At 39.1% G+C, this 25,560-nt stretch overlaps 2 protein-coding genes across 2 annotated transcripts; both read left to right on the top strand.

The window, feature by feature from the left end:
- On the top strand, window positions 1-10,253 carry LOC131353840 (cilia- and flagella-associated protein 57-like). Its single transcript, XM_058390914.1, has 25 exons — window positions 1-315; window positions 563-798; window positions 944-1,097; window positions 1,250-1,387; window positions 1,529-1,668; window positions 1,808-1,973; window positions 2,380-2,490; window positions 2,846-3,056; window positions 3,303-3,445; window positions 3,673-3,834; window positions 4,046-4,201; window positions 4,444-4,537; window positions 4,808-4,956; window positions 5,401-5,562; window positions 5,831-5,890; window positions 5,990-6,097; window positions 6,392-6,523; window positions 6,652-6,777; window positions 7,179-7,352; window positions 7,598-7,753; window positions 8,044-8,226; window positions 8,363-8,470; window positions 8,828-8,959; window positions 9,775-9,859; window positions 9,994-10,253. The coding sequence occupies exons 1-25, from the start codon at window positions 1-3 to the stop codon at window positions 10,110-10,112; spliced, it is 3,720 nt and encodes a 1,239-aa protein (XP_058246897.1). The 3' UTR covers window positions 10,113-10,253.
- Window positions 10,254-14,929: 4,676 nt separating this feature from the next.
- LOC131353839 (cilia- and flagella-associated protein 57-like) lies at window positions 14,930-25,179 on the top strand. The gene is made up of 25 exons (XM_058390913.1): window positions 14,930-15,244; window positions 15,500-15,735; window positions 15,881-16,034; window positions 16,187-16,324; window positions 16,466-16,605; window positions 16,745-16,910; window positions 17,317-17,427; window positions 17,783-17,989; window positions 18,209-18,382; window positions 18,610-18,771; window positions 18,983-19,138; window positions 19,381-19,474; window positions 19,731-19,873; window positions 20,318-20,479; window positions 20,748-20,807; window positions 20,901-21,008; window positions 21,307-21,438; window positions 21,567-21,692; window positions 22,091-22,264; window positions 22,510-22,665; window positions 22,956-23,138; window positions 23,275-23,382; window positions 23,740-23,871; window positions 24,689-24,773; window positions 24,908-25,179. Exons 1-25 carry the CDS (start codon window positions 14,930-14,932, stop codon window positions 25,024-25,026), a joined length of 3,741 nt encoding a protein of 1,246 aa, XP_058246896.1. The 3' UTR covers window positions 25,027-25,179.
- The last annotated feature ends 381 nt before the right edge of the window (window positions 25,180-25,560 follow it).

Raw genomic sequence — 25,560 nt, 5'->3', positions numbered from 1 at the left:
ATGCTATGCCCACAAGAGAAAGAGGGCATACAAGTTCTGGCTATTAGCCCTGACCGGCGCTACCTGGCTGTGTCAGAAAGCGGAGTACAGGGCATCTCTGTCTATGACTTACAAAGTGAGCAGTGCACCAGGGTGAAGGTGCTGATGGCCCAAGGCTTTGGCGTCCTGCAGTTTGTTTGTATGGCTTTTTCTGCTGACTCCAAATACCTACTCTGCCAGTCTGGAGGACCCGAATGGACCCTCTTCTACTGGGACTGGAAGAAGGATGAGGTCATTGCCATTGTGAACACCACAAGGGTCGGAATTGTCAGTCAGGTAGAAACTCTCTCTGTCTTGTAGTTTATAATACTGATGCTACACCTATTGCATAAATAGAACTACTCGGAAAATTCAAATTATAGTTTATCTAATAATAACCTTTAATAATATATAATAATAATAAGGAGAAGAAGAAGAAGAAGAAAAAAGTTTAGCTAATGGTCATGAACCTACAACTTTATCTTTTCACATTAATAGCTTCACAGTTGTGTGTATAGTGATTGTTGTCTTTCCTTAATCCCAGGTCAGCTTTAATCCAGTGGACAACACACGGATTTGTGTGAGCGGAAATCATGTATTCAAGATTTTCCAGCTGGAGAAGGACTGCCTGAAAAAGATCAGCACATTTAAGATGGACAGTGAAAACATCAAGTCCCACGCGTGGCTGTCTGAGGATAGCATAGTCTTAGGGACAGAAAGGGGAAAGCTGCTGCTGTTGAAGGATGGAGAGTTGCACAAATTGCCAAGGCCTTTTGAGAGGTAGCAATAGAGATAGATGCAGAGAATCTCTCCGGCATCCTCTTGTTTGTTCTATTTTAACACTTTAATACTTGTATCATCCTACAGTATAATTTGTTTGGCACTTTTCCTGATTCTCTGTGTTCCACATTATCTCCCTCGACAGGGTGAAGAGCAACTCTTCATCTACAGCTGCACTGCCCCACATCACTGCCATCAGGGCATACTCTAAAGGGTTTGCTTGTGCAGGCAACTTGGGGGAAGTCTGCCTCTATGAGAAGACTGAGGAATACGGCTACATGAAGGCCACAGAAATAAGAGTGAGTGCATTCATATTTAATATTTTGTGTTTATACAAAGCAGTTTACAAAGTGATGTAGCTGAGCAAATTCATTGTTAAGGGTCTTGGTAAAGAAGCTACCTGAGCCTAGGTGCAAATAATAACTAAGAACTGTGTCCTTCTGATCTGCAGATTCCTCAGGACCCATGCAGCAGTGAGCCGCAGGAGGTCATCGAAATGTGCCTGAGCCCCTCAGAGGAGACGCTGGCCATAAGCACACATCGAGGCCTGATCTACCACGTCAACCTCGCCTCTGTTGAGCTTAGCCAGGTAATAAAGTAACTAAGGCTGTGATGAGTAGATAGTAATAAAGAAAGCCATATGCACTGTGTTATGTTAGTTTAAAAAAGTGTTTTGTCCATCTGGCCTCATTGAAGTTCACTGTACTGACTCCAGTGCTTATTTTTCCAGAGTAAGCAGGCCAACTTCGAGCACCTGTTCAACTCACTTCACTTAGGGAGCATCACCGGTCTGTCAGTCTGCGACTCCAAAACCCTTTTTGCCACCTGCTCAAAGGATAACACTGTGCGCATCTGGAACTACAAGACCAAGTAGGAGCTGTTAATGTTTAGGACCCTAGGGATTGTTTTCTTAAATATTATTTTTTATTATATCATCATCTGGCTAGAAAATCTGTTCCTGTGATGGTGTTCTAACTGTATGGTGGTGTCATGGGGTTTTTTTCTGCAGTTCTCTGGAGCTGCAAAGGAAGTTCCCTGAAGAGCCGACTTGCATCTCACTGCACCCGAATGGCCTATCCATCCTGGTGGGCTTCTCTACTAAAGTCTGCCTCATGAACCTGTTGGTTGATAGATTCCACACTGTTCAGGAGTTTGACATACAAGGCTGCAGTGAGGTGGGTACTCAGTAACATTTGGATTGAGGTTTTATGAGTCTGTGCATGTTGGTTATACAGCAGTAATGTGACAAATCTAAAAGACCTGTTCCTAAATTCCTACATTCCTCTTTGGTCTTCACTTCTACCACACAGCTATCTGCAGCCATCCCTTATTCAACAGCATTTATTGCTAAGATATGGAAGAAAATACTTCTATTTTGAAATAAATATTACAGTTGCAGTGTATAGTGTAAATACATGCCCAGAAGCCACAAGTGTGTTATTGACCTTAAATAAGATCTCATATTATGATACTATGATAAGGGTGAGATTAAAGCATGCATTAGAGCATAGTGCTAATATAATTATTAGATGTTATTTTAAAAGTAAATTAAAGGAGTGTTCAATTTACATGTTCCCACAGTGTGTGTTCAACCATGGCGGCAGCATGTTCGCCACTGTCAGCGAAAACCTGATAAGCATCGTCAACATCAGGACAGGCAAAATAATGAAGCTGAATGGCCAAATTAGCAAGGTTAGTATGTTTCACTACCACAAGGCCTGTTTGCAGCAGGTGTTTCCTTAAGTTCATTCTTGGAAATGTGGATGTGTTATACAAGACAAATATTATATGTGCATGTAGTTTCACATATTTTATTTGCAGCTAATGTCAGCTAAACTGAACAAGAGGTTTTTAAGTCATATTCGTATAAAAGAAATGTCCATAGCGAATTAATGAAAGGGCGGGAAAAAGTACTTTCTCTTGTCTTGAATCAGATGACAAACAAATTACACACATATACTTTTAATGTGTATATCAAATATTTGTAACAGTAATGAAGACCATTAATAAGCATCCATGACTCAGATACCTTGTTCTGACCCTTCAGGTGCAGTCAGTCACGTGGTGTACAAATGACCTTCACCTGGTGTCATGTGGGATGGACGGCAGCATCTGTGAGTGGAATGTTTTGACAGGCGCCCGATCTGAGAACAAGAAGAAAATGTGCTCCTACATGGATGTGACGCTCTCGGACAGCAGTGAGAGCATCTTCTTTGTAGGCGGTTCCATGCTATATGAGTTCAGAGATGGAGAGGCAAGTAAACAAAAATATCACATGAACATTTGAAAGATAGATAAAGTTCAACTGCACAACACTTAATAAACAAAGCCTTTAATCCGCATATTTACTGCGAGCTTATATTATTATTGATTATATCAAGCCTGTACTGTATATTCAATAAAACTACTTTAAAACATCTTCTGCCCATTTACTGCCCATAAGTTCATTTGTATGTGTTTTTGTTTGCATTAGGTCGTAAGAGAAGTGGCCTCAACTGACACAGCCTTCACAGCCGTGGCAATGACTCATTCCAGCCAGGCAGTCTTTGTTGGAACTGCTGCTGGTACTATCAGAGTCATGCAGTACCCGTTAGAAGAGGAGACATCCTGGACAGAGCATCAGGCACATTCTGGTCCCATCACCAAAGTATGTGTTGGTATCATGATGATGTGCGTTGTTGATGATGTGCATCTTGATAGAAAATTACGACCAAGAAGGAACACAACGAACATGATAATCTTCCTGTCTGTGTGTGCTTCCTCCTAAACGAGTGATTTATTTTGCTAATAATGGTCAAATCTGTTCTTCTTGCTTTTATGAATCTCTTTTCCAATCTCTCCAATTTAACATTTTTTCTTTCATTGTGTGTACAGATGATTGTCACGCCTGAAGATCAGTATCTGGTGACTGCCTCAGAGGACGGCTCTCTCCTCATGTGGTCAATTACTGACCAGAATGGATGCAAGTTGAGCATGGAGAAAGAAATCTGCTTTTCTGAGGATGTCCTCTGTAGCCAGGCTTTTCTGAAGAGAAAGGTAAATATAAACATGCAATGAGCTAAATATTCTTTGAAGATAATGGCGTTATGGTTCCCTTAGTTGTAGTATCTTTCACAATGGTGCACTGGGTAGCATTGCTGTCTTACAGCACAAGGGTTCCTCTTTTAGTCCTGAAACCAAGTAAAAGCTTTGCTTTGATGTCCAGCCTCTGATTATATTTCTGTGTTAAATTTCTGTCATCATCCAGGACCGGTCTATACTTGAGGTTCAATCCCAGATGGAGTCACAGAAGGAGAGGCTAAAATACAAGCTTAAGCAGACTCACATGGACTATGAGAAGAAGCTTGACAAAGACCAAGAGAGTTACCGCCAGCAGATTGAGTCTCTGAAAGACCAGATCCAGGTTAGAACTTCAGATCTCTGTCTGATAATTTAGCTGTAAGCATCAACAGTGACATTGAGGCACTCAATAAATAATACAATAGATAACGGTCAGGTTATAGGTTGATGTAAGACATTTTAGACAGTAATATACCTAATATGTATGTCTGGTGTTAATGTGTTGTTGAATAACAGATTTCAAATGAGTACAAAGTAATATTAGATTTTGATGAATAATTATACATGGTTTATATCTCACTGTAGACACTGAATAGTGAGAAGGAGGAAGAGAAGATTTCTCATGAGAAGGCCCTGGCTGAGATGAGGGAGAACCATGCTAAAGAGCTGAAGGAACAGAGTAAATAAACTTACTAGAACACTATCTCTTTATATTTCACTGCACAGAATGGCTGTGTTTATATTATTGGGTTTTAAGGTGAATTCATTGCTCTACTGAAATGTTTTACTCGTTTTCTTTACTGAAGTGCATGTGAAAGCTCAGCTGCATCATTCATTAATAAAATAGAGCCATTTATGTTTCTCAGCTTAAAACAGTATGTGATTTAATAATAATAATAATAATAATAATAATAATAATAATAATAATGATAATATTTTCTGTTTCCAGAAAATAGCTTTGAATACGAGTTGAATAAAGCCTTCACGGTCCAGGCTGAGATACGTCTGAACTACGATCAGAGACTGTTTGACCAAGTGGACAACCATTTCCGTACCACTATGGATATGAAACGGGCCTATGAACAGAGGATCCAGGAGGTAAGGAAGCCACACCGCTGTTCTGCTTTCTTTCTGCTTGTTTCCTCATCACCAGACCACACCTTTGATCCATTTTGTAATCTGTATCTAGTTATCTTAAAATATGCCTTGATTTGTAATTCTGTAAATCTTTGTTTTTTTGGTTTCCCTAAACCTTACTAGTTTTTCCTGGAATTAATATTTTAGTGCCCCATCTGATACATAGTGCACTAGCTAGGGTGCCTACATTAAGAGAGGCACAGCAACCATTCATATTCAAAGTATAGCTGACATTATTGTACCCCCAAAAGCTTACTTTTAGATACTGATATACTTGTTGAACGCATGGACCAGCTTCATTTGTAAAATCTGCTATATGGGTATTAGGGATCCATTTTCAATCAAGCCTTACGATACCTTTGGAAAGTTTACGACGTAGTTTGCGTTTTCTTTTTCACTTTACAGCAACAGGACCAGATGCATTGTTGTGAAGAGAAGCTGAAGGAACTGCAGGAGAAATTTGACTCTGAGTTTAAAGATGACTTCCTCCAACATGCTCAGGAGCTGCAGGCAGAGAAAGAGATGAACAAGACTCTACAGGATGAGAAGAAGCTCATGGAAAAACAGGTGTGTGGTTTGAGAGTTTTCATGTGGAGCAAGGTGAAAGAAATGTATGGTATTTAAATGAACGTATGAGTATTTTGCACTCATAGGTGGTCATGATAGTTCTACTTCACAATGCTTCTAAAAGGATTAGCAGAGAGGATGACCACAAATTGCTGTTTTGCTATTTTCCTCCACTTGGTTGGTGTGGAAATGTCTTGTCACTGTCACATGATATGATTTGACACAACCTCCATGATTAATTAATATTTGTCCATGTGTTTGTTTTAAGTTGATGCTGCTTTGGAAGGTAAAAGGAGAGAATCAGGACCAGTGCCTTGAAATCAGTCAGGTATGATATGATGATAATATATTAATATTTTTATTATTATTAGTAGTAGTAGTAGTAGTAGTATCAAAATGTAGCTTATCAGAAGATGTTTTATTTTAGCTTGAGGCCAAAGTTGAGGAGATAAATGTCAAGAACAAGAAGGCCATTAAAGAACTGCAGCAAAAGATAAAAAAACAGGAAGAAGAGCTGTGCACAGAAAGGAAGAAGGTTTGTTTCAACACACTACACTTTGTTAATTATTAATAATAATTAGTCTGATCATTTCCTATACTTTAATGTGACCTATGAGCGATGAGATGTAAAGTGTGGTAGTGATTAGGAACTTTTCAGAAATCATAGTCAAAGTTCCTATTTTATTATCACAAAATCCCAGTTGAATAACATGCTGTTCCAGTGTCTAGATACGGCATGCAGTTATTACTCATATTACTGGTGATATGGATAATAAGCATTACAGTTTAAGCACTGGTGCCATTGTTTGTATTGTCCGCATTTCTTTAGGTCAGAAACATGAAAACGTATGTGCAGAAGATGAAGGCCGACATCAAAAACTGCTCGAGCTTTGTCAATCAGCCCCACCAGCTGAGGAAAAACTTCACCAGCCTCTATAAGTCCTACATCAATGATGTAGATGTGAGATTAACACACACACACAACCACACACACATTAAATACACATATAATACACATGTGTTTATATACACACATCCATGCATAACTCAGTACACTTGTGACCTGACTGGGTGTCATGACTGCACTAGGTGACAGCCAGAGTGAAGCCTGGGGTCAGGCAGAGGGAGCAGCAGCAGAGGACAGCGGCTTCTTCAGCGCAAAACCAGGCTGTGGAGCCCAAAACTCAGGAATCAGATTGCTGTGAGATCCTGAAGGTATGATGGACCTCTTATCAATGTTAATAATATTATTTCTTATTAAATAATAATAATAATAATAAGAAGAAGAAGAATCTTTCATCAGTTTTTTGAGTTTCAGTCACCCTAATTCTTTTATCTACTGTTCTTACTAGTTTTTGCGGTGTTAATATTTAAGTGCCCAGTCTGACACATAGTGAGTTATGTAAACATTAAGCATATTGAAGGTGTAGATGACATTGTTTAATGCCCCATAATCCTACCAGACTCTAATATACTTGATAAATGCATGGACCAGCTTTGTTTCTAAAATACGCTATATGGGGAATAGGAATCCATTTCTAGTCCAGCCTTAAGATCAGTACGATTGTAGTATTTGTACTGTAGTGTGCATCTCTTTGTCCATCTTCTCTTTACAGCAACAGACCGAGGTGCACCAGGAGGTGAATAACTCTGAGGAGACGCTGACTGCGATGCACACAAACCATACAGCTGAGCTCGAAGAAATCCTCCTTAAATACGAACAGGAGCTTCAGGCAGAGAAGGAAACCTGCAGCCAACTTAAATATGAAATGAAGCTCATGGAGCAGCAGGTGTGTTATATGATTAGAACATAATCAAATATTGTTTTCATATACGGTATGCGCCCTCACAGTTTCACATTTCCGAACAACATAAGATGATCTATGATTATTTTGCATTTTGTATACACCATTTTCAGTGTTTTAACAGGATTAGCAGAATGGATGGACAGTGAGGAAATAATGTCAGTTTTCAGCAGCCGTGAGCAGTGATGATGTGATTTGTAATTAATATGTGTGTGTGTGTTTGTTGTAAGATGGTGCAGTTCTGGAAAATAAAAGAAGAAATTGAGGACCAGAACCTCGAGATCAACATGTTAAAGGAGGAAGTGCAGAGCCTGCATGGCCAGCATAAGATATTCAAGAAAGTGAGGAAGGAGCAAAAGTCCGAGCAAAAGACCGACCAGGATAAGGTGAGGCTCAGGCTGACATTATATCAGCTTTTTGGCAAACATTCAGTTACTCACACTTAAGAGGATGCTTTGTGGTGGAATACTCTTTTTAAGTTAAAAAGTAAGCTGTAAAAATACAGTTTTTTGGATATTATTATTATCTGTTCTGGTATTAAATAACAGTATATCCATTGTCAACAATCACAAGTGATCAGTTATTAATTGCTTGAGGTCTTTGATATAAATAATGTTGAATATGCAAACTAGTAAGATACAAAACATTTAAGGGGGAGTCTGTTCTTTCCCTGTAGAACATCCACCTCCAAGACATAGTTCAGATGTACGAGAAGAGCAAAAAACAGAAAAAGTCAGATTTAATCAGCATCAACAATCAGCTGGACGGACTGATCAAAGACAGGACGAGACAAACAGATGAAACTGACCTCGAGGAAGTGAAGAACAAGATTGATGAGAAAAAACTGTTCGTCAAAAAGGTGAGGAGTTGAACAGGATCACAGAGTGTAGGATTTTATACAGCATCCGCATTGGAAGGCTAGAATTCAGTAACAAACACTAATTAAATTAACGTTTGCAAGTGGAAGGGTGTACAAACTTTTGTTTTTATTTTAGCTCGGGGCTGAGGTGACGGAGATGAACACCAAGTACCAGCAGACCATTGATGAACTGAAGGAGAAGCTGAAAGTAACGGAAATGGAGTTGTGTAAAGAGAGGGAGAGGGTAAGTATTTACCAATGTGCTTTGTTTTTTATTAATAATAATTACTTAGACAAGTGCACTCGTTGCTCCTTCGTGAATTAGCTACAGTGCCTCGCTGAGGCTGTTTTAAAAGTAATACATGCAGCCAAGGACGGGAAACTAGGAGCTGAGTCCTGAAGAGGAAAAAGCTCAAGAAAAATATTTCTGAATTCCAAATGACTTAAACAATGGTTTCTATTTAGCTGCGTTTACAAACTGAATGACTCGTTAGTCCAGTACCAGGATTCTGCATGTAGTTATTAATTATTGGTGAAATGGATAATAAACATTACAGTTTATCCAGTGTTGACATTGTTTGTAATGTCTTTGTTTCCTCAGGCTAGAAACACGAAGCTTATGTTGGACAGGATCAAGGCTGACATCCACACCTGCTCAAACTTCATCCAGCAGCCGAGGATGCTGAAGGAGAACTTCATAAAGCTCCACAAAGAATACATCAATGATGGAGAGGTAAGATTAACACATGTAAACACACATCACACACACACTGAGCCAAACCTACACACGCACAGCCCAGCGTACTTATACGTAGGAAAAGCTAGGCTGTGGAGGTCAAAACCCAGCAAACAGTTTGCCCCAAGGTCTTAAAGAAATGATTGATCAATGTTTTTCAAAAACAATTCAAAACTTGTTAATGTTTATTATTTAACCCCTAAAATAACGAAATCATTGCAACTAAGGTTTTTGTAAATTTGTCATTTGTCCAAAATGTCCTAATTAACCCACACTTATTTTTAGTGTCTTCAGTTAAATCAGAAAGAAGCAGCTCTGTTAAAAAAGCTGCATCATAATTATTAACGATTCTTTCCAAACAAACCAAAAGACATCTAATTTATGTTTATGTTCACTCAAACTGCTTAAAAGCTTCTTTGAGGCTATGGACATGTTCTATACAATGAACTAACATTTTATTACATGCACTTGTCCAGTATATACACTTCTTGGCCCTTTTATCTGGTAAACCTGGGGACACAGGGGCAAAATCTGTCTGAGCAAATATTGTGTTTGTTTAGTGTAAACCTGTATGTAGAAAGGTGATATTATTATATACATGCAGCAACAGAATGATCACCAGGCAATGGTTTCTGGGCTCCATATGTTGAAAGTGATGTATTTTATATATATATAATATAATATATATATATATAATGTGTATATATGCATATTTTATCACAATAAATAAACAGAATTGGATACTGTATGCTCATAGCTTGACCTGCTAACAGTGTGAATACACTCTGACGTGGTTTTGCATATGTGTGTAGAGGAGAGCCTTGCCAAGAATAGACAAGGACCACCGAGACAGGACACGGGAAAGCAGGGCGACGAAGGTTAATGCTCGTGTCAGCAGTAAGTAACAAGATTTAATTTATATTTATTCCAACATCCTGCACAATACTTTTATTTTTTTATCATCTGTAATGAGGCACTGCATTGTGGACACTTGGTTTAAAAGCATGTGTTCTTTATTTTTATTTCTGCAGCAGCCAGGGACCCGCCGAAAACTGGAAGATGCCCCGTGACCCTGCCCCCGCTGCTGACCAGAAGAAGGCAAAATCCTTCTTTCCTTAAAGAAATTCAAGCTTTCCACCGTAAATTGTAAAAACATCGGACGATTGCCAGGAAGGTGTTGAACACTCGGATATAGGACATAGTGGGAGAACCCTGAGCTATCAGGAGTGCTCCACTGAAGAGCAGATATCCATGTGTTCAACATCAAAACTGGCAATCATAAAGTGCGGAAAAGAAAAACTATGGAGTCAATTCAATGCCACATATATTCGCAAAATAATTTGTGTGTTGCAAAAGAAAATAAAGTTTTGCAAAACAAAAATGGAGAGTTGCAAAATATAAATGACTTAAATTTATTTGCGACGCTGCTTTTATTTTGCGTTTCAGTGAAATGTCAGTTTGCGATTCCGTTTTTTCTTCGCGCTTCACTTTTCTTTGGGTTTGACTTTCTGGCACTGTTTTGACGTTGGGGTGGAGTCAAGGTATTGGGGCGTGGTAAGCAGGCCCGGGCAGGCCTCCTTTGAAGCTACGTCATCAGCTGGAGACTCGGATCGAAACAGATGAAGTTAACAGGACAGAGGTCTATGTCTGGATTTATCCTTTCCTTTTATCTCTTCTTCTTTCGGCTTTTTCCTTCAGGGTTCGCCACAGCGAATCATCTCTCTCCACCTATCCCTATCTTCTGCATCCTCAACACTTACACCCACTAGCTTCATATCCTCACTTATTACATCCATATACCTCCTCTTTGACCTTCCTCTTTTCCTCTTTCCTGGCAGCTCCATGTCCAAACATTCTCCTATCAATATACTCACTCTCCCTTCTCTGAACAAACCATCTTAATCTGTCCTCCATCTTAAAACTTTGTCCCCCAAATGTCCAACATGAGCTGTCCCTCTGATGTGCCCTCTTTCTGGGCATGAAGCCATACTGCTGCTCACAAATTTCCACTACCTTCCTTAACCTAGCTTCCACTACTCTTTCCCAAAACTTCATTGTATGGCTCATCAACTTTATGCCCCTATAGTTGCTGCAACTCTGCACGTCACCCTTATTCTTAAAGATCGGCACTAATACACTTCTTCTCCATTCCTCAGACATCTTCTCACTCTCTAAAACCCTGTTAAACAGACTAGTTAAAAATTCCACTGCTGCCTCTCCTAGACACTTCCAGACCTCCACCGGGATGTCATCAGGACCAACTGCCTTTCCACTTTTCATCCTCTTCAAAGCCTTCCTGACTTCATCCTTTCTAATCTTATCTACTTCCTGTTCCACAGAGTTCACCCCTTCTACTCTTTCTTCCCTCTCATTTTCGTCATTCATCAGCTCTTCAAAGTACTCCTTCCATCTCCTCTGTACACTCTCCTCACTTGTGAAAAACGGAATCGCAAACTGACATTTCACTGAAACGCAAAATAAAAGCAGCGTCGCAAATAAGTTTGTCATTTATGTTTTGCAACTCTTTATTTTTGTTTTGCAAAACTTATTTTTTTCTCGCAAATTTCATTTTTTCGTTTGCAAAACTTCATTTTCTTTTGCAACATAAATTATTTTGCGAATATATGTGGCATTGAATTGACTCCATAAAAAAACACCTCAAAATAAAATCAAAAGAAATAAAAGCTGTGCAAAATTATAAATGGTGTCGTATGTGTCATTGAGCAAGACAGAACACAAACATACACAGATAGCATAGAGGAATAATCCCATGAAGGGGATGTGTTCAAGGATATTTGTTGATAAAGGTGAGTGTTAGAGGAGGTGAGGCTGTGCAGGAGGATGGCATTGTTCTTCTATCCCAAAAAAGTAGAAAGTGGGCCTAATGGTGTTCCTGGTTTCTGGAACAGTGTTTATTCTTCTTTTTCCACAGACAGGCTGCCTCCTGAAAATATCGGGAAAGAGCCAAAAATGTGATAAATAGAAATGCAGCAGACTTTCATATCCTCATATAAAACTGAATATCTAGCTTTTATCAATGGTCATCTTGAAAACATTGCATGGGGAATCTATGTTTCATTACAGCACCAGCATGGACTTGTCCATGTCCTGATCAGTGCATGTGTCCGTCTCTGCTCCTGCAGCCCCTGACCCTGTATCTGACTGACCTGAGCCTGTATCTGACCCTGTATCTGACTGACCTGAGCCTGTATCTGACCCTGTATCTGACTGACCTGAGCCTGTATCTGACCCTGTATCTGACTGACCTGACCCTGTATCTGACCCTGTATCTGACTGACCTGAGCCTGTATCTGACCCTGTATCTGACTGACCTGACCCTGTATCTGACCCTGTATCTGACTGACCTGAGCCTGTATCTGACCCTGTATCTGACTGACCTGAGCCTGTATCTGACCCTGTATCTGACTGACCTGAGCCTGTATCTGACCCTGTATCTGACTGACCTGAGCCTATATCTGATCCTGTATCTGACTGACCTGACCCTGTATCTGACTGACCTAAGAGGACTTCTGCCAACATGCTGTGAAACTAATAACTTCCTTTTGCATAGAGTTTAACTGAGATGCTTCATCTGGAAGTCCAAAAATAACAATCAGTGGGCAGGGTTGCAAATGTACTGACAGTATAGTGGTCACAGTAATGCCCTAAATCTATTCAGTTACTTTGTTTACATCAAGTCAGGTTTTGTATCATGGAGAGCTAATAATGTTTTGTGCAAGAACTGCACAGCTCAAATAAAGCAAATGACAGAAGAGGCCATAAAATGTTCACATGATATCACTTATCCAAATAAAACTGGTGCTCTCTTGCACATTGCTTCTGCTTAAAATGACTGCAAAATAAATATGTTTAGGTGGATGGGCCGTCTGACAAATAACCCCCCGTACCACCCTACCACCGCCCCCCCCCCTTTTTTTTTTAAATAAAATTGGAACCATGGTTGCTAAGTAACCGCTTGCGCAGGTTCTGTTCCAGTTCTGATCCTCAGACGTAAACGCTGATCACGTGATCTCAAAGTAACCAAACGAGTACAACGCTTGCAGAAATGTCTACTAGCGATATGGCAAGTTCATCCAAATTCAAACTTATTTAATATTTTCTACATCGACGATAATAATGATTGATAATTAATGTACTTTTTGTGTTAAATAAACAAACAAAGAACTATATAAATACAGCCGCTTTCCCGATTCCCGATTTAGCTTGACCACATCTACAACAGAGAACCGACACCTGTCCAATTAAGTAGCTTAAATTAGTTTAAGTTATTATTCTCATGATTATTATTATTATTATTATTATTATTATTATTATTATTATTATTATTATTATTATTATTATCATTATTATTATTATCATGATTATTATTATTATTATTTCTTCATAGCCATGAAACGGACACCGTCTTGTGTGCGCGCGTGCACGATTGCTAAGACCTTTTAACAAAGTTAAATCTATGGCAGAAAAACATGCTAACTTTTACTCCAGGACAAAAGATTTCTTGTCCACTAAAGCTTGAGGTCATCTCCTCTCATCATGTCTTCTGTCTGACTGAGTTAACTTGCCCTATGTATGTTTTAAACCGTGGTTATGTGCCGTTAGATGGTTTTCCCCTCGCCGTACCTAGCTCTCTTCAGTACCGAGTCTGACAAATTAGCTCTGTTTACCACATTTTTACTACACAAGGAGTTTAAAGATGTCATTGGTCTTAATGCTTAATGAACCAGTGTGTGAAAATAGCCCCGTTAGGCAGTAATGAAAGCCTCTAAATTAGCGCGTTTGAACCACAAGGGAAGGCAAGGAGTTGATTCCCAAAAAGAATCGATTCTCGATTCCAGGCATTTGGGAAACGAGAGTCGACTCCAAAAGTTAGGAATCGATTCAGTGCAGTAACGCTGGACTACATCATTTAAACTACTATATATTTGACAAGCATTAAGCAGGGAGAGTCACATCCTCAGGTTCCTATCAGTGATCTGAGTGATTCCCACTTGTCTTGTGGGCCCTAAACTGGTAAAGAATGCAGTTTGCTTTATTAAATGCTAAGGTATTTTTCGTAAACTCAGGACTACATCATGGTGGTGACCTTCCCAAAGAAAATGCTTTATAAGATTTCATCTCATTCAGCTGTAAATGTCATTATTATCTGGCTGTCCCAGATATCCCTAACATCCAGCTACCCAGGCTGTCTGTGTAATAGTGGTATTTATTGCGAATACTGTGTCATGTCACTTCATGACATTGTTGGAAAGAAAATGTGTTTCTCAAAGTTAATTATCAGAAAAAGATGACTGAATTTATATGAGGTTTACAGATGTACACTTATTACATAGCTAATGTTTTCTTTTTCTTTTCATTTCAGAGTGATTTTACAGAATCGAAAGCTGAGAAAATAATAGTGGAGGTGAAACCTCACCACATTTTCAGTTTGAGCCAGAAAGCTAGAAACAGCGTGATTTTTCTGGACGAGCAAACCATTGTTTTCACTAGTGGAAACAATTGTGTGCTCTACAATATACATCAAGGATGGACTAAATTTATTCCAGGTAAACCTGAACTTCCTGTATGACCTTTTTTTTAAACAACCTTGGTGTTTAACACTGACAGATAAATAAACACTAAACAGACACATTTTTTCTTCCCCAAAGTACATTGTATATTTTCCCTGAAAAGCACTGCAGTGTATTTAATGCACAATTGTATACAGTTGGATTCAAAATGTGAAGTGTTTGCCTTTGGATCTTTTCAGGTCAAAATTATTCAGACCCATATTCATGCACGAAATGTTCATGCACCTTTCTGACATTAACCAATGCCGTACCCAATTTTTCCCTTTACTCAAGAGGTTTTTGCTTCTGTATTGGTATTAGTCCGGTGCTTTAGACATTACATGGTAAATACCTCCTAGCTGTATTTCTAACATCAAAATGTTACCCCACAGGACTAATGCTATGCCCACAAGAGAAAGAGGGCATACAAGTTCTGGCTATTAGCCCTGACCGGCGCTACCTGGCTGTGTCAGAAAGCGGAGTACAGGGCATCTCTGTCTATGACTTACAAAGTGAGCAGTGCACCAGGGTGAAGGTGCTGATGGCCCAAGGCTTTGGCGTCCTGCAGTTTGTTTGTATGGCTTTTTCTGCTGACTCCAAATACCTACTCTGCCAGTCTGGAGGACCCGAATGGACCCTCTTCTACTGGGACTGGAAGAAGGATGAGGTCATCGCCATTGTGAACACCACAAGGGTCGGAATTGTCAGTCAGGTAGAAACTCTCTCTGTCTTGTAGTTTATAATACTGATGCTACACCTATTGCATAAATAGAACTACTCGGAAAATTCAAATTATAGTTTATCTAATAATAACCTTTAATAATATATAATAATAATAATAATAATAAGGAGAAGAAGAAGAAGAAGAAAAAGTTTAGCTAATGGTCATGAACCTACAACTTTATCTTTTCACATTAATAGCTTCACAGTTGTGTGTATAGTGATTGTTGTCTTTCCTTAATCCCAGGTCAGCTTTAATCCAGTGGACAACACACGGATTTGTGTGAGCGGAAATCATGTATTCAAGATTTTCCAGCTGGAGAAGGACTGCCTGAAAAAGATCAGCACATTTAAGATGGACAGTGAAAACATCAAGTCCCACGCGTGGCTGTCTGAGGATAGCATAGTCTTAGGGACAGAAAGGGGAAAGCTGCTGCTGTTGAAGGATGGAGAGTTGCACAAATTGCCAAGGCCTTTTGAGAGGTAGCAATAGAGATAGATGCAGAGAATCTCTCCGGCATCCTCTTGTTTGTTCTATTTTAACACTTTAATACTTGTATCATCCTACAGTATAATTTGTTTGGCACTTTTCCTGATTCTCTGTGTTCCACATTATCTCCCTCGACAGGGTGAAGAGCAACTCTTCATCTACAGCTGCACTGCCCCACATCACTGCCATCAGGGCATACTCTAAAGGGTTTGCTTGTGCAGGCAACTTGGGGGAAGTCTGCCTCTATGAGAAGACTGAGGAATACGGCTACATGAAGGCCACAGAAATAAGAGTGAGTGCATTCATATTTAATATTTTGTGTTTATACAAAGCAGTTTACAAAGTGATGTAGCTGAGCAAATTCATTGTAAAGGGTCTTGGTAAAGAAGCTACCTGAGCCTAGGTGCAAATAATAACTAAGAACTGTGTCCTTCTGATCTGCAGATTCCTCAGGACCCATGCAGCAGTGAGCCGCAGGAGGTCATCGAAATGTGCCTGAGCCCCTCAGAGGAGACGCTGGCCATAAGCACACATCGAGGCCTGATCTACCACGTCAACCTCGCCTCTGTTGAGCTTAGCCAGGTAATAAAGTAACTAAGGCTGTGATGAGTAGATAGTAATAAAGAAAGCCATATGCACTGTGTTATGTTAGTTTAAAAAAGTGTTTTGTCCATCTGGCCTCATTGAAGTTCACTGTACTGACTCCAGTGCTTATTTTTCCAGAGTAAGCAGGCCAACTTCGAGCACCTGTTCAACTCACTTCACTTAGGGAGCATCACCGGTCTGTCAGTCTGCGACTCCAAAACCCTTTTTGCCACCTGCTCAAAGGATAACACTGTGCGCATCTGGAACTACAAGACCAAGTAGGAGCTGTTAATGTTTAGGACCCTAGGGATTGTTTTCTTAAATATTATTTTTTATTATATCATCATCTGGCTAGAAAATCTGTTCCTGTGATGGTGTTCTAACTGTATGGTGGTGTCATGGGGTTTTTTTCTGCAGTTCTCTGGAGCTGCAAAGGAAGTTCCCTGAAGAGCCGACTTGCATCTCACTGCACCCGAATGGCCTATCCATCCTGGTGGGCTTCTCTACTAAAGTCTGCCTCATGAACCTGTTGGTTGATAGATTCCACACTGTTCAGGAGTTTGACATACAAGGCTGCAGTGAGGTGGGTACTCAGTAACATTTGGATTGAGGTTTTATGAGTCTGTGCATGTTGGTTATACAGCAGTAATGTGACAAATCTAAAAGACCTGTTCCTAAATTCCTACATTCCTCTTTGGTCTTCACTTCTACCACACAGCTATCTGCAGCCATCCCTTATTCAACAGCATTTATTGCTAAGATATGGAAGAAAATACTTCTATTTTGAAATAAATATTACAGTTGCAGTGTATAGTGTAAATACATGCCCAGAAGCCACAAGTGTGTTATTAACCTTAAATAAGATCTCATATTATGATACTATGATAAGGGTGAGATTAAAGCATGCATTAGAGCATAGTGCTAATATAATTATTAGATGTTATTTTAAAAGTAAATTAAAGGAGTGTTCAATTTACATGTTCCCACAGTGTGTGTTCAACCATGGCGGCAGCATGTTCGCCACTGTCAGCGAAAACCTGATAAGCATCGTCAACATCAGGACAGGCAAAATAATGAAGCTGAATGGCCAAATTAGCAAGGTTAGTATGTTTCACTACCACAAGGCCTGTTTGCAGCAGGTGTTTCCTTAAGTTCATTCTTGGAAATGTGGATGTGTTATACAAGACAAATATTATATGTGCATGTAGTTTCACATATTTTATTTGCAGCTAATGTCAGCTAAACTGAACAAGAGGTTTTTAAGTCATATTCGTATAAAAGAAATGTCTATAGCGAATTAATGAAATGGCGGGAAAAAGTACTTTCTCTTGTCTTGAATCAGATGACAAACAAATTACACACATATACTTTTAATGTGTATATCAAATATTTGTAACAGTAATGAAGACCATTAATAAGCATCCATGACTCAGATACCTTGTTCTGACCCTTCAGGTGCAGTCAGTCACGTGGTGTACAAATGACCTTCACCTGGTGTCATGTGGGATGGACGGCAGCATCTGTGAGTGGAATGTTTTGACAGGCGCCCGATCTGAGAACAAGAAGAAAATGTGCTCCTACATGGATGTGACGCTCTCGGACAGCAGTGAGAGCATCTTCTTTGTAGGCGGTTCCATGCTATATGAGTTCAGAGATGGAGAGGCAAGTAAACAAAAATGTCACATGAACATTTGAAAGATAGATAAAGTTCAACTGCACAACACTTAATAAACAAAGCCTTTAATCCGCATATTTACTGCGAGCTTATATTATTATTGATTATATCAAGCCTGTACTGTATATTCAATAAAACTACTTTAAAAGATCTTCTGCCCATTTACTGCCCATAAGTTCATTTGTATGTGTTTTTGTTTGCATTAGGTCGTAAGAGAAGTGGCCTCAACTGACACAGCCTTCACAGCCGTGGCAATGACTCATTCCAGCCAGGCAGTCTTTGTTGGAACTGCTGCTGGTACTATCAGAGTCATGCAGTACCCGTTAGAAGAGGAGACATCCTGGACAGAGCATCAGGCACATTCTGGTCCCATCACCAAAGTATGTGTTGGTATCATGATGATGTGCGTTGTTGATGATGTGCATCTTGATAGAAAATTACGACCAAGAAGGAACACAACGAACATGATAATCTTCCTGTCTGTGTGTGCTTCCTCCTAAACGAGTGATTTATTTTGCTAATAATGGTCAAATCTGTTCTTCTTGCTTTTATGAATCTCTTTTCCAATCTCTCCAATTTAACATTTTTTCTTTCATTGTGTGTACAGATGATTGTCACGCCTGATGATCAGTATCTGGTGACTGCCTCAGAGGACGGCTCTCTCCTCATGTGGTCAATTACTGACCAGAATGGATGCAAGTTGAGCATGGAGAAAGAAATCTGCTTTTCTGAGGATGTCCTCTGTAGCCAGGCTTTTCTGAAGAGAAAGGTAAATATAAACATGCAATGAGCTAAATATTCTTTGAAGATAATGGCGTTATGGTTCCCTTAGTTGTAGTATCTTTCACAATGGTGCACTGGGTAGCATTGCTGTCTTACAGCACAAGGGTTCCTCTTTTAGTCCTGAAACCAAGTAAAAGCTTTGCTTTGATGTCCAGCCTCTGATTATATTTCTGTGTTAAATTTCTGTCATCATCCAGGACCGGTCTATACTTGAGGTTCAATCCCAGATGGAGTCACAGAAGGAGAGGCTAAAATACAAGCTTAAGCAGACTCACATGGACTATGAGAAGAAGCTTGACAAAGACCAAGAGAGTTACCGCCAGCAGATTGAGTCTCTGAAAGACCAGATCCAGGTTAGAACTTCAGATCTCTGTCTGATAATTTAGCTGTAAGCATCAACAGTGACATTGAGGCACTCAATAAATAATACAATAGATAACGGTCAGGTTATAGGTTGATGTAAGACATTTTAGACAGTAATATACCTAACATGTATGTCTGGTGTTAATGTGTTGTTGAATAACAGATTTCAAATGAGTACAAAGTAATATTAGATTTTGATGAATAATTATACATGGTTTATATCTCACTGTAGACACTGAATAGTGAGAAGGAGGAAGAGAAGATTTCTCATGAGAAGGCCCTGGCTGAGATGAGGGAGAACCATGCTAAAGAGCTGAAGGAACAGAGTAAATAAACTTACTAGAACACTATCTCTTTATATTTCACTGCACAGAATGGCTGTGTTTATATTATTGGGTTTTAAGGTGAATTCATTGCTCTACTGAAATGTTTTACTCGTTTTCTTTACTGAAGTGCATGTGAAAGCTCAGCTGCATCATTCATTAATAAAATAGAGCCATTTATGTTTCTCAGCTTAAAACAGTATGTGATTTAATAATAATAATAATAATAATGATAATATTTTCTGTTTCCAGAAAATAGCTTTGAATACGAAGTTGAATAAAGCCTTCACGGTCCAGGCTGAGATACGTCTGAACTACGATCAGAGACTGTTTGACCAAGTGGACAACCATTTCCGTACCACTATGGATATGAAACGGGCCTATGAACAGAGGATCCAGGAGGTAAGGAAGCCACACCGCTGTTCTGCTTTCTTTCTGCTTGTTTCCTCATCACCAGACCACACCTTTGATCCATTTTGTAATCTGTATCTAGTTATCTTAAAATATGCCTTGATTTGTAATTCTGTAAATCTTTGTTTTTTTGGTTTCCCTAAACCTTACTAGTTTTTCCTGGAATTAATATTTTAGTGCCCCATCTGATACATAGTGCACTAGCTAGGGGGCCTACATTAAGAGAGGCACAGCAACCATTCATATTCAAAGTATAGCTGACATTATTGTACCCCCAAAAGCTTACTTTTGGATACTGATATACTTGTTGAACGCATGGACCAGCTTCATTTGTAAAATCTGCTATATGGGTATTAGGGATCCATTTTCAATCAAGCCTTACGATACCTTTGGAAAGTTTACGACGTAGTTTGCGTTTTCTTTTTCACTTTACAGCAACAGGACCAGATGCATTGTTGTGAAGAGAAGCTGAAGGAACTGCAGGAGAAATTTGACTCTGAGTTTAAAGATGACTTCCTCCAACATGCTCAGGAGCTGCAGGCAGAGAAAGAGATGAACAAGACTCTACAGGATGAGAAGAAGCTCATGGAAAAACAGGTGTGTGGTTTGAGAGTTTTCATGTGGAGCAAGGTGAAAGAAATGTATGGTATTTAAATGAACGTATGAGTATTTTGCACTCATAGGTGGTCATGATAGTTCTACTTCACAATGCTTCTAAAAGGATTAGCAGAGAGGATGGCCACAAATTGCTGTTTTGCTATTTTCCTCCACTTGGTTGGTGTGGAAATGTCTTGTCACTGTCACATGATATGATTTGACACAACCTCCATGATTAATTAATATTTGTCCATGTGTTTGTTTTAAGTTGATGCTGCTTTGGAAGGTAAAAGGAGAGAATCAGGACCAGTGCCTTGAAATCAGTCAGGTATGATATGATGATAATATATTAATATTTTTATTATTATTATTAGTAGTAGTAGTATCAAAATGTAGCTTATCAGAAGATGTTTTATTTTAGCTTGAGGCCAAAGTTGAGGAGATAAATGTCAAGAACAAGAAGGCCATTAAAGAACTGCAGCAAAAGATAAAAAAACAGGAAGAAGAGCTGTGCACAGAAAGGAAGAAGGTTTGTTTCAACACACTACACTTTGTTAATTATTAATAATAATTAGTCTGATCATTTCCTATACTTTAATGTGACCTATGAGCGATGAGATGTAAAGTGTGGTAGTGATTAGGAACTTTTCAGAAATCATAGTCAAAGTTCCTATTTAATTATTTTTCACAAAATCCCAGTTGAATAACATGCTGTTCCAGTGTCTAGATACGGCATGCAGTTATTACTCATATTACTGGTGATATGGATAATAAGCATTACAGTTTAAGCACTGGTGCCATTGTTTGTATTGTCCGCATTTCTTTAGGTCAGAAACATGAAAACGTATGTGCAGAAGATGAAGGCCGACATCAAAAACTGCTCGAGCTTTGTCAATCAGCCCCACCAGCTGAGGAAAAACTTCACCAGCCTCTATAAGTCCTACATCAATGATGTAGATGTGAGATTAACACACACACACAACCACACACACATTAAATACACATATAATACACATGTGTTTATATACACACATCCATGCATAACTCAGTACACTTGTGACCTGACTGGGTGTCATGACTGCACTAGGTGACAGCCAGAGTGAAGCCTGGGGTCAGGCAGAGGGAGCAGCAGCAGAGGACAGCGGCTTCTTCAGCGCAAAACCAGGCTGTGGAGCCCAAAACTCAGGAATCAGATTGCTGTGAGATCCTGAAGGTATGATGGACCTCTTATCAATGTTAATAATATTATTTCTTATTAAATAATAATAATAATAATAAGAAGAAGAATCTTTCATCAGTTTTTTGAGTTTCAGTCACCCTAATTCTTTTATCTACTGTTCTTACTAGTTTTTGCGGTGTTAATATTTAAGTGCCCAGTCTGACACATAGTGAGTTATGTAAACATTAAGCATATTGAAGGTGTAGATGACATTGTTTAATGCCCCATAATCCTACCAGACTCTAATATACTTGATAAATGCATGGACCAGCTTTGTTTCTAAAATACGCTATATGGGGAATAGGAATCCATTTCTAGTCCAGCCTTAAGATCAGTACGATTGTAGTATTTGTACTGTAGTGTGCATCTCTTTGTCCATCTTCTCTTTACAGCAACAGACCGAGGTGCACCAGGAGGTGAATAACTCTGAGGAGACGCTGACTGCGATGCACACAAACCATACAGCTGAGCTCGAAGAAATCCTCCTTAAATACGAACAGGAGCTTCAGGCAGAGAAGGAAACCTGCAGCCAACTTAAATATGAAATGAAGCTCATGGAGCAGCAGGTGTGTTATATGATTAGAACATAATCAAATATTGTTTTCATATACGGTATGCGCCCTCACAGTTTCACATTTCCGAACAACATAAGATGATCTATGATTATTTTGCATTTTGTATACACCATTTTCAGTGTTTTAACAGGATTAGCAGAATGGATGGACAGTGAGGAAATAATGTCAGTTTTCAGCAGCCGTGAGCAGTGATGATGTGATTTGTAATTAATATGTGTGTGTGTGTTTGTTGTAAGATGGTGCAGTTCTGGAAAATAAAAGAAGAAATTGAGGACCAGAACCTCGAGATCAACATGTTAAAGGAGGAAGTGCAGAGCCTGCATGGCCAGCATAAGATATTCAAGAAAGTGAGGAAGGAGCAAAAGTCCGAGCAAAAGCCCGACCAGGATAAGGTGAGGCTCAGGCTGACATTATATCAGCTTTTTGGCAAACATTCAGTTACTCACACTTAAGAGGATGCTTTGTGGTGGAATACTCTTTTTAAGTTAAAAAGTAAGCTGTAAAAATACAGTTTTTTGGATATTATTATTATCTATTCTGGTATTAAATAACAGTATATCCATTGTCAACAATCACAAGTGATCAGTTATTAATTGCTTGAGGTCTTTGATATAAATAATGTTGAATATGCAAACTAGTGAGATACAAAACATTTAAGGGGGAGTCTGTTCTTTCCCTGTAGAACATCCACCTCCAAGACATAGTTCAGATGTACGAGAAGAGCAAAAAACAGAAAAAGTCAGATTTAATCAGCATCAACAATCAGCTGGACGGACTGATCAAAGACAGGACGAGACAAACAGATGAAACTGACCTCGAGGAAGTGAAGAACAAGATTGATGAGAAAAAACTGTTCGTCAAAAAGGTGAGGAGTTGAACAGGATCACGGAGTGTAGGATTTTATACAGCATCCGCATTGGAAGGCTAGAATTCAGTAACAAACACTAATTAAATTAACGTTTGCAAGTGGAAGGGTGTACAAACTTTTGTTTTTATTTTAGCTCGGGGCTGAGGTGACGGAGATGAACACCAAGTACCAGCAGACCATTGATGAACTGAAGGAGAAGCTGAAAGTAACGGAAATGGAGTTGTGTAAAGAGAGGGAGAGGGTAAGTTTTTACCAATGTGCTTTGTTTTCTATTAATAATAATTACTTAGACAAGTGCACTCGTTGCTCCTTCGTGAATTAGCTACAGTGCCTCGCTGAGGCTGTTTTAAAAGTAATACATGCAGCCAAGGACGGGAAACTAGGAGCTGAGTCCTGAAGAGGAAAAAGCTCAAGAAAAATATTTCTGAATTCCAAATGACTTAAACAATGGTTTCTATTTAGCTGCGTTTACAAACTGAATGACTCGTTAGTCCAGTACCAGGATTCTGCATGTAGTTATTAATTATTGGTGAAATGGATAATAAACATTACAGTTTATCCAGTGTTGACATTGTTTGTAATGTCTTTGTTTCCTCAGGCTAGAAACACGAAGCTTATGTTGGACAGGATCAAGGCTGACATCCACACCTGCTCAAACTTCATCCAGCAGCCGAGGATGCTGAAGGAGAACTTCATAAAGCTCCACAAAGAATACATCAATGATGGAGAGGTAAGATTAACACATGTAAACACACATCACACACACACTGAGCCAAACCTACACACGCACAGCCCAGCGTACTTATACGTAGGAAAAGCTAGGCTGTGGAGGTCAAAACCCAGCAAACAGTTTGCCCCAAGGTCTTAAAGAAATGATTGATCAATGTTTTTCAAAAACAATTCAAAACTTGTTAATGTTTATTATTTAACCCCTAAAATAACGAAATCATTGCAACTAAGGTTTTTGTAAATTTGTCATTTGTCCAAAATGTCCTAATTAACCCACACTTATTTTTAGTGTCTTCAGTTAAATCAGAAAAAGAAGCAGCTCTGTTAAAAAAGCTGCATCATAATTATTAACGATTCTTTCCAAACAAACCAAAAGACATCTAATTTATGTTTATGTTCACTCAAACTGCTTAAAAGCTTCTTTGAGGCTATGGACATGTTCTATACAATGAACTAACATTTTATTACATGCACTTGTCCAGTATATACACTTCTTGGCCCTTTTATCTGGTAAACCTGGGGACACAGGGGCAAAATCTGTCTGAGCAAATATTGTGTTTGTTTAGTGTAAACCTGTATGTAGAAAGGTGATATTATTATATACATGCAGCAACAGAATGATCACCAGGCAATGGTTTCTGGGCTCCATATGTTGAAAGTGATGTATTTTATATATATATAATATAATATATATATATATAATGTGTATATATGCATATTTTATCACAATAAATAAACAGAATTGGATACTGTATGCTCATAGCTTGACCTGCTAACAGTGTGAATACACTCTGACGTGGTTTTGCATATGTGTGTAGAGGAGAGCCTTGCCAAGAATAGACAAGGACCACCGAGACAGGACACGGGAAAGCAGGACGACGAAGGTTAATGCTCGTGTCAGCAGTAAGTAACAAGATTTAATTTATATTTATTCCAACATCCTGCACAATACTTTTATTTTTTTATCATCTGTAATGAGGCACTGCATTGTGGACACTTGGTTTAAAAGCATGTGTTCTTTATTTTTATTTCTGCAGCAGCCAGGGACCCGCCGAAAACTGGAAGATGCCCCGTGACCCTGCCCCCGCTGCTGACCAGAAGAAGGCAAAATCCTTCTTTCCTTAAAGAAATTCAAGCTTTCCACCGTAAATTGTAAAAACATCGGACGATTGCCAGGAAGGTGTTGAACACTCGGATATAGGACATAGTGGGAGAACCCTGAGCTATCAGGAGTGCTCCACTGAAGAGCAGATATCCATGTGTTCAACATCAAAACTGGCATTCATAAAGTGCGGAAAAGAAAAACTATGGAGTCAATTCAATGCCACATATATTCGCAAAATAATTTGTGTGTTGCAAAAGAAAATAAAGTTTTGCAAAACAAAAATGGAGAGTTGCAAAATATAAATGACTTAAATTTATTTGCGACGCTGCTTTTATTTTGCGTTTCAGTGAAATGTCAGTTTGCGATTCCGTTTTTTCTTCGCGCTTCACTTTTCTTTGGGTTTGACTTTCTGGCACTGTTTTGACGTTGGGGTGGAGTCAAGGTATTGGGGCGTGGTAAGCAGGCCCGGGCAGGCCTCCTTTGAAGCTACGTCATCAGCTGGAGACTCGGATCGAAACAGATGAAGTTAACAGGACAGAGGTCTATGTCTGGATTTATCCTTTCCTTTTATCTCTTCTTCTTTCG

Source organism: Hemibagrus wyckioides, linkage group LG06, assembly GCF_019097595.1.
Source record: "Hemibagrus wyckioides isolate EC202008001 linkage group LG06, SWU_Hwy_1.0, whole genome shotgun sequence".
In the NCBI taxonomy this organism is placed as follows: Eukaryota; Metazoa; Chordata; class Actinopteri; order Siluriformes; family Bagridae; genus Hemibagrus; species Hemibagrus wyckioides.
This window is presented reverse-complemented; position numbering and strand designations above follow the sequence as displayed.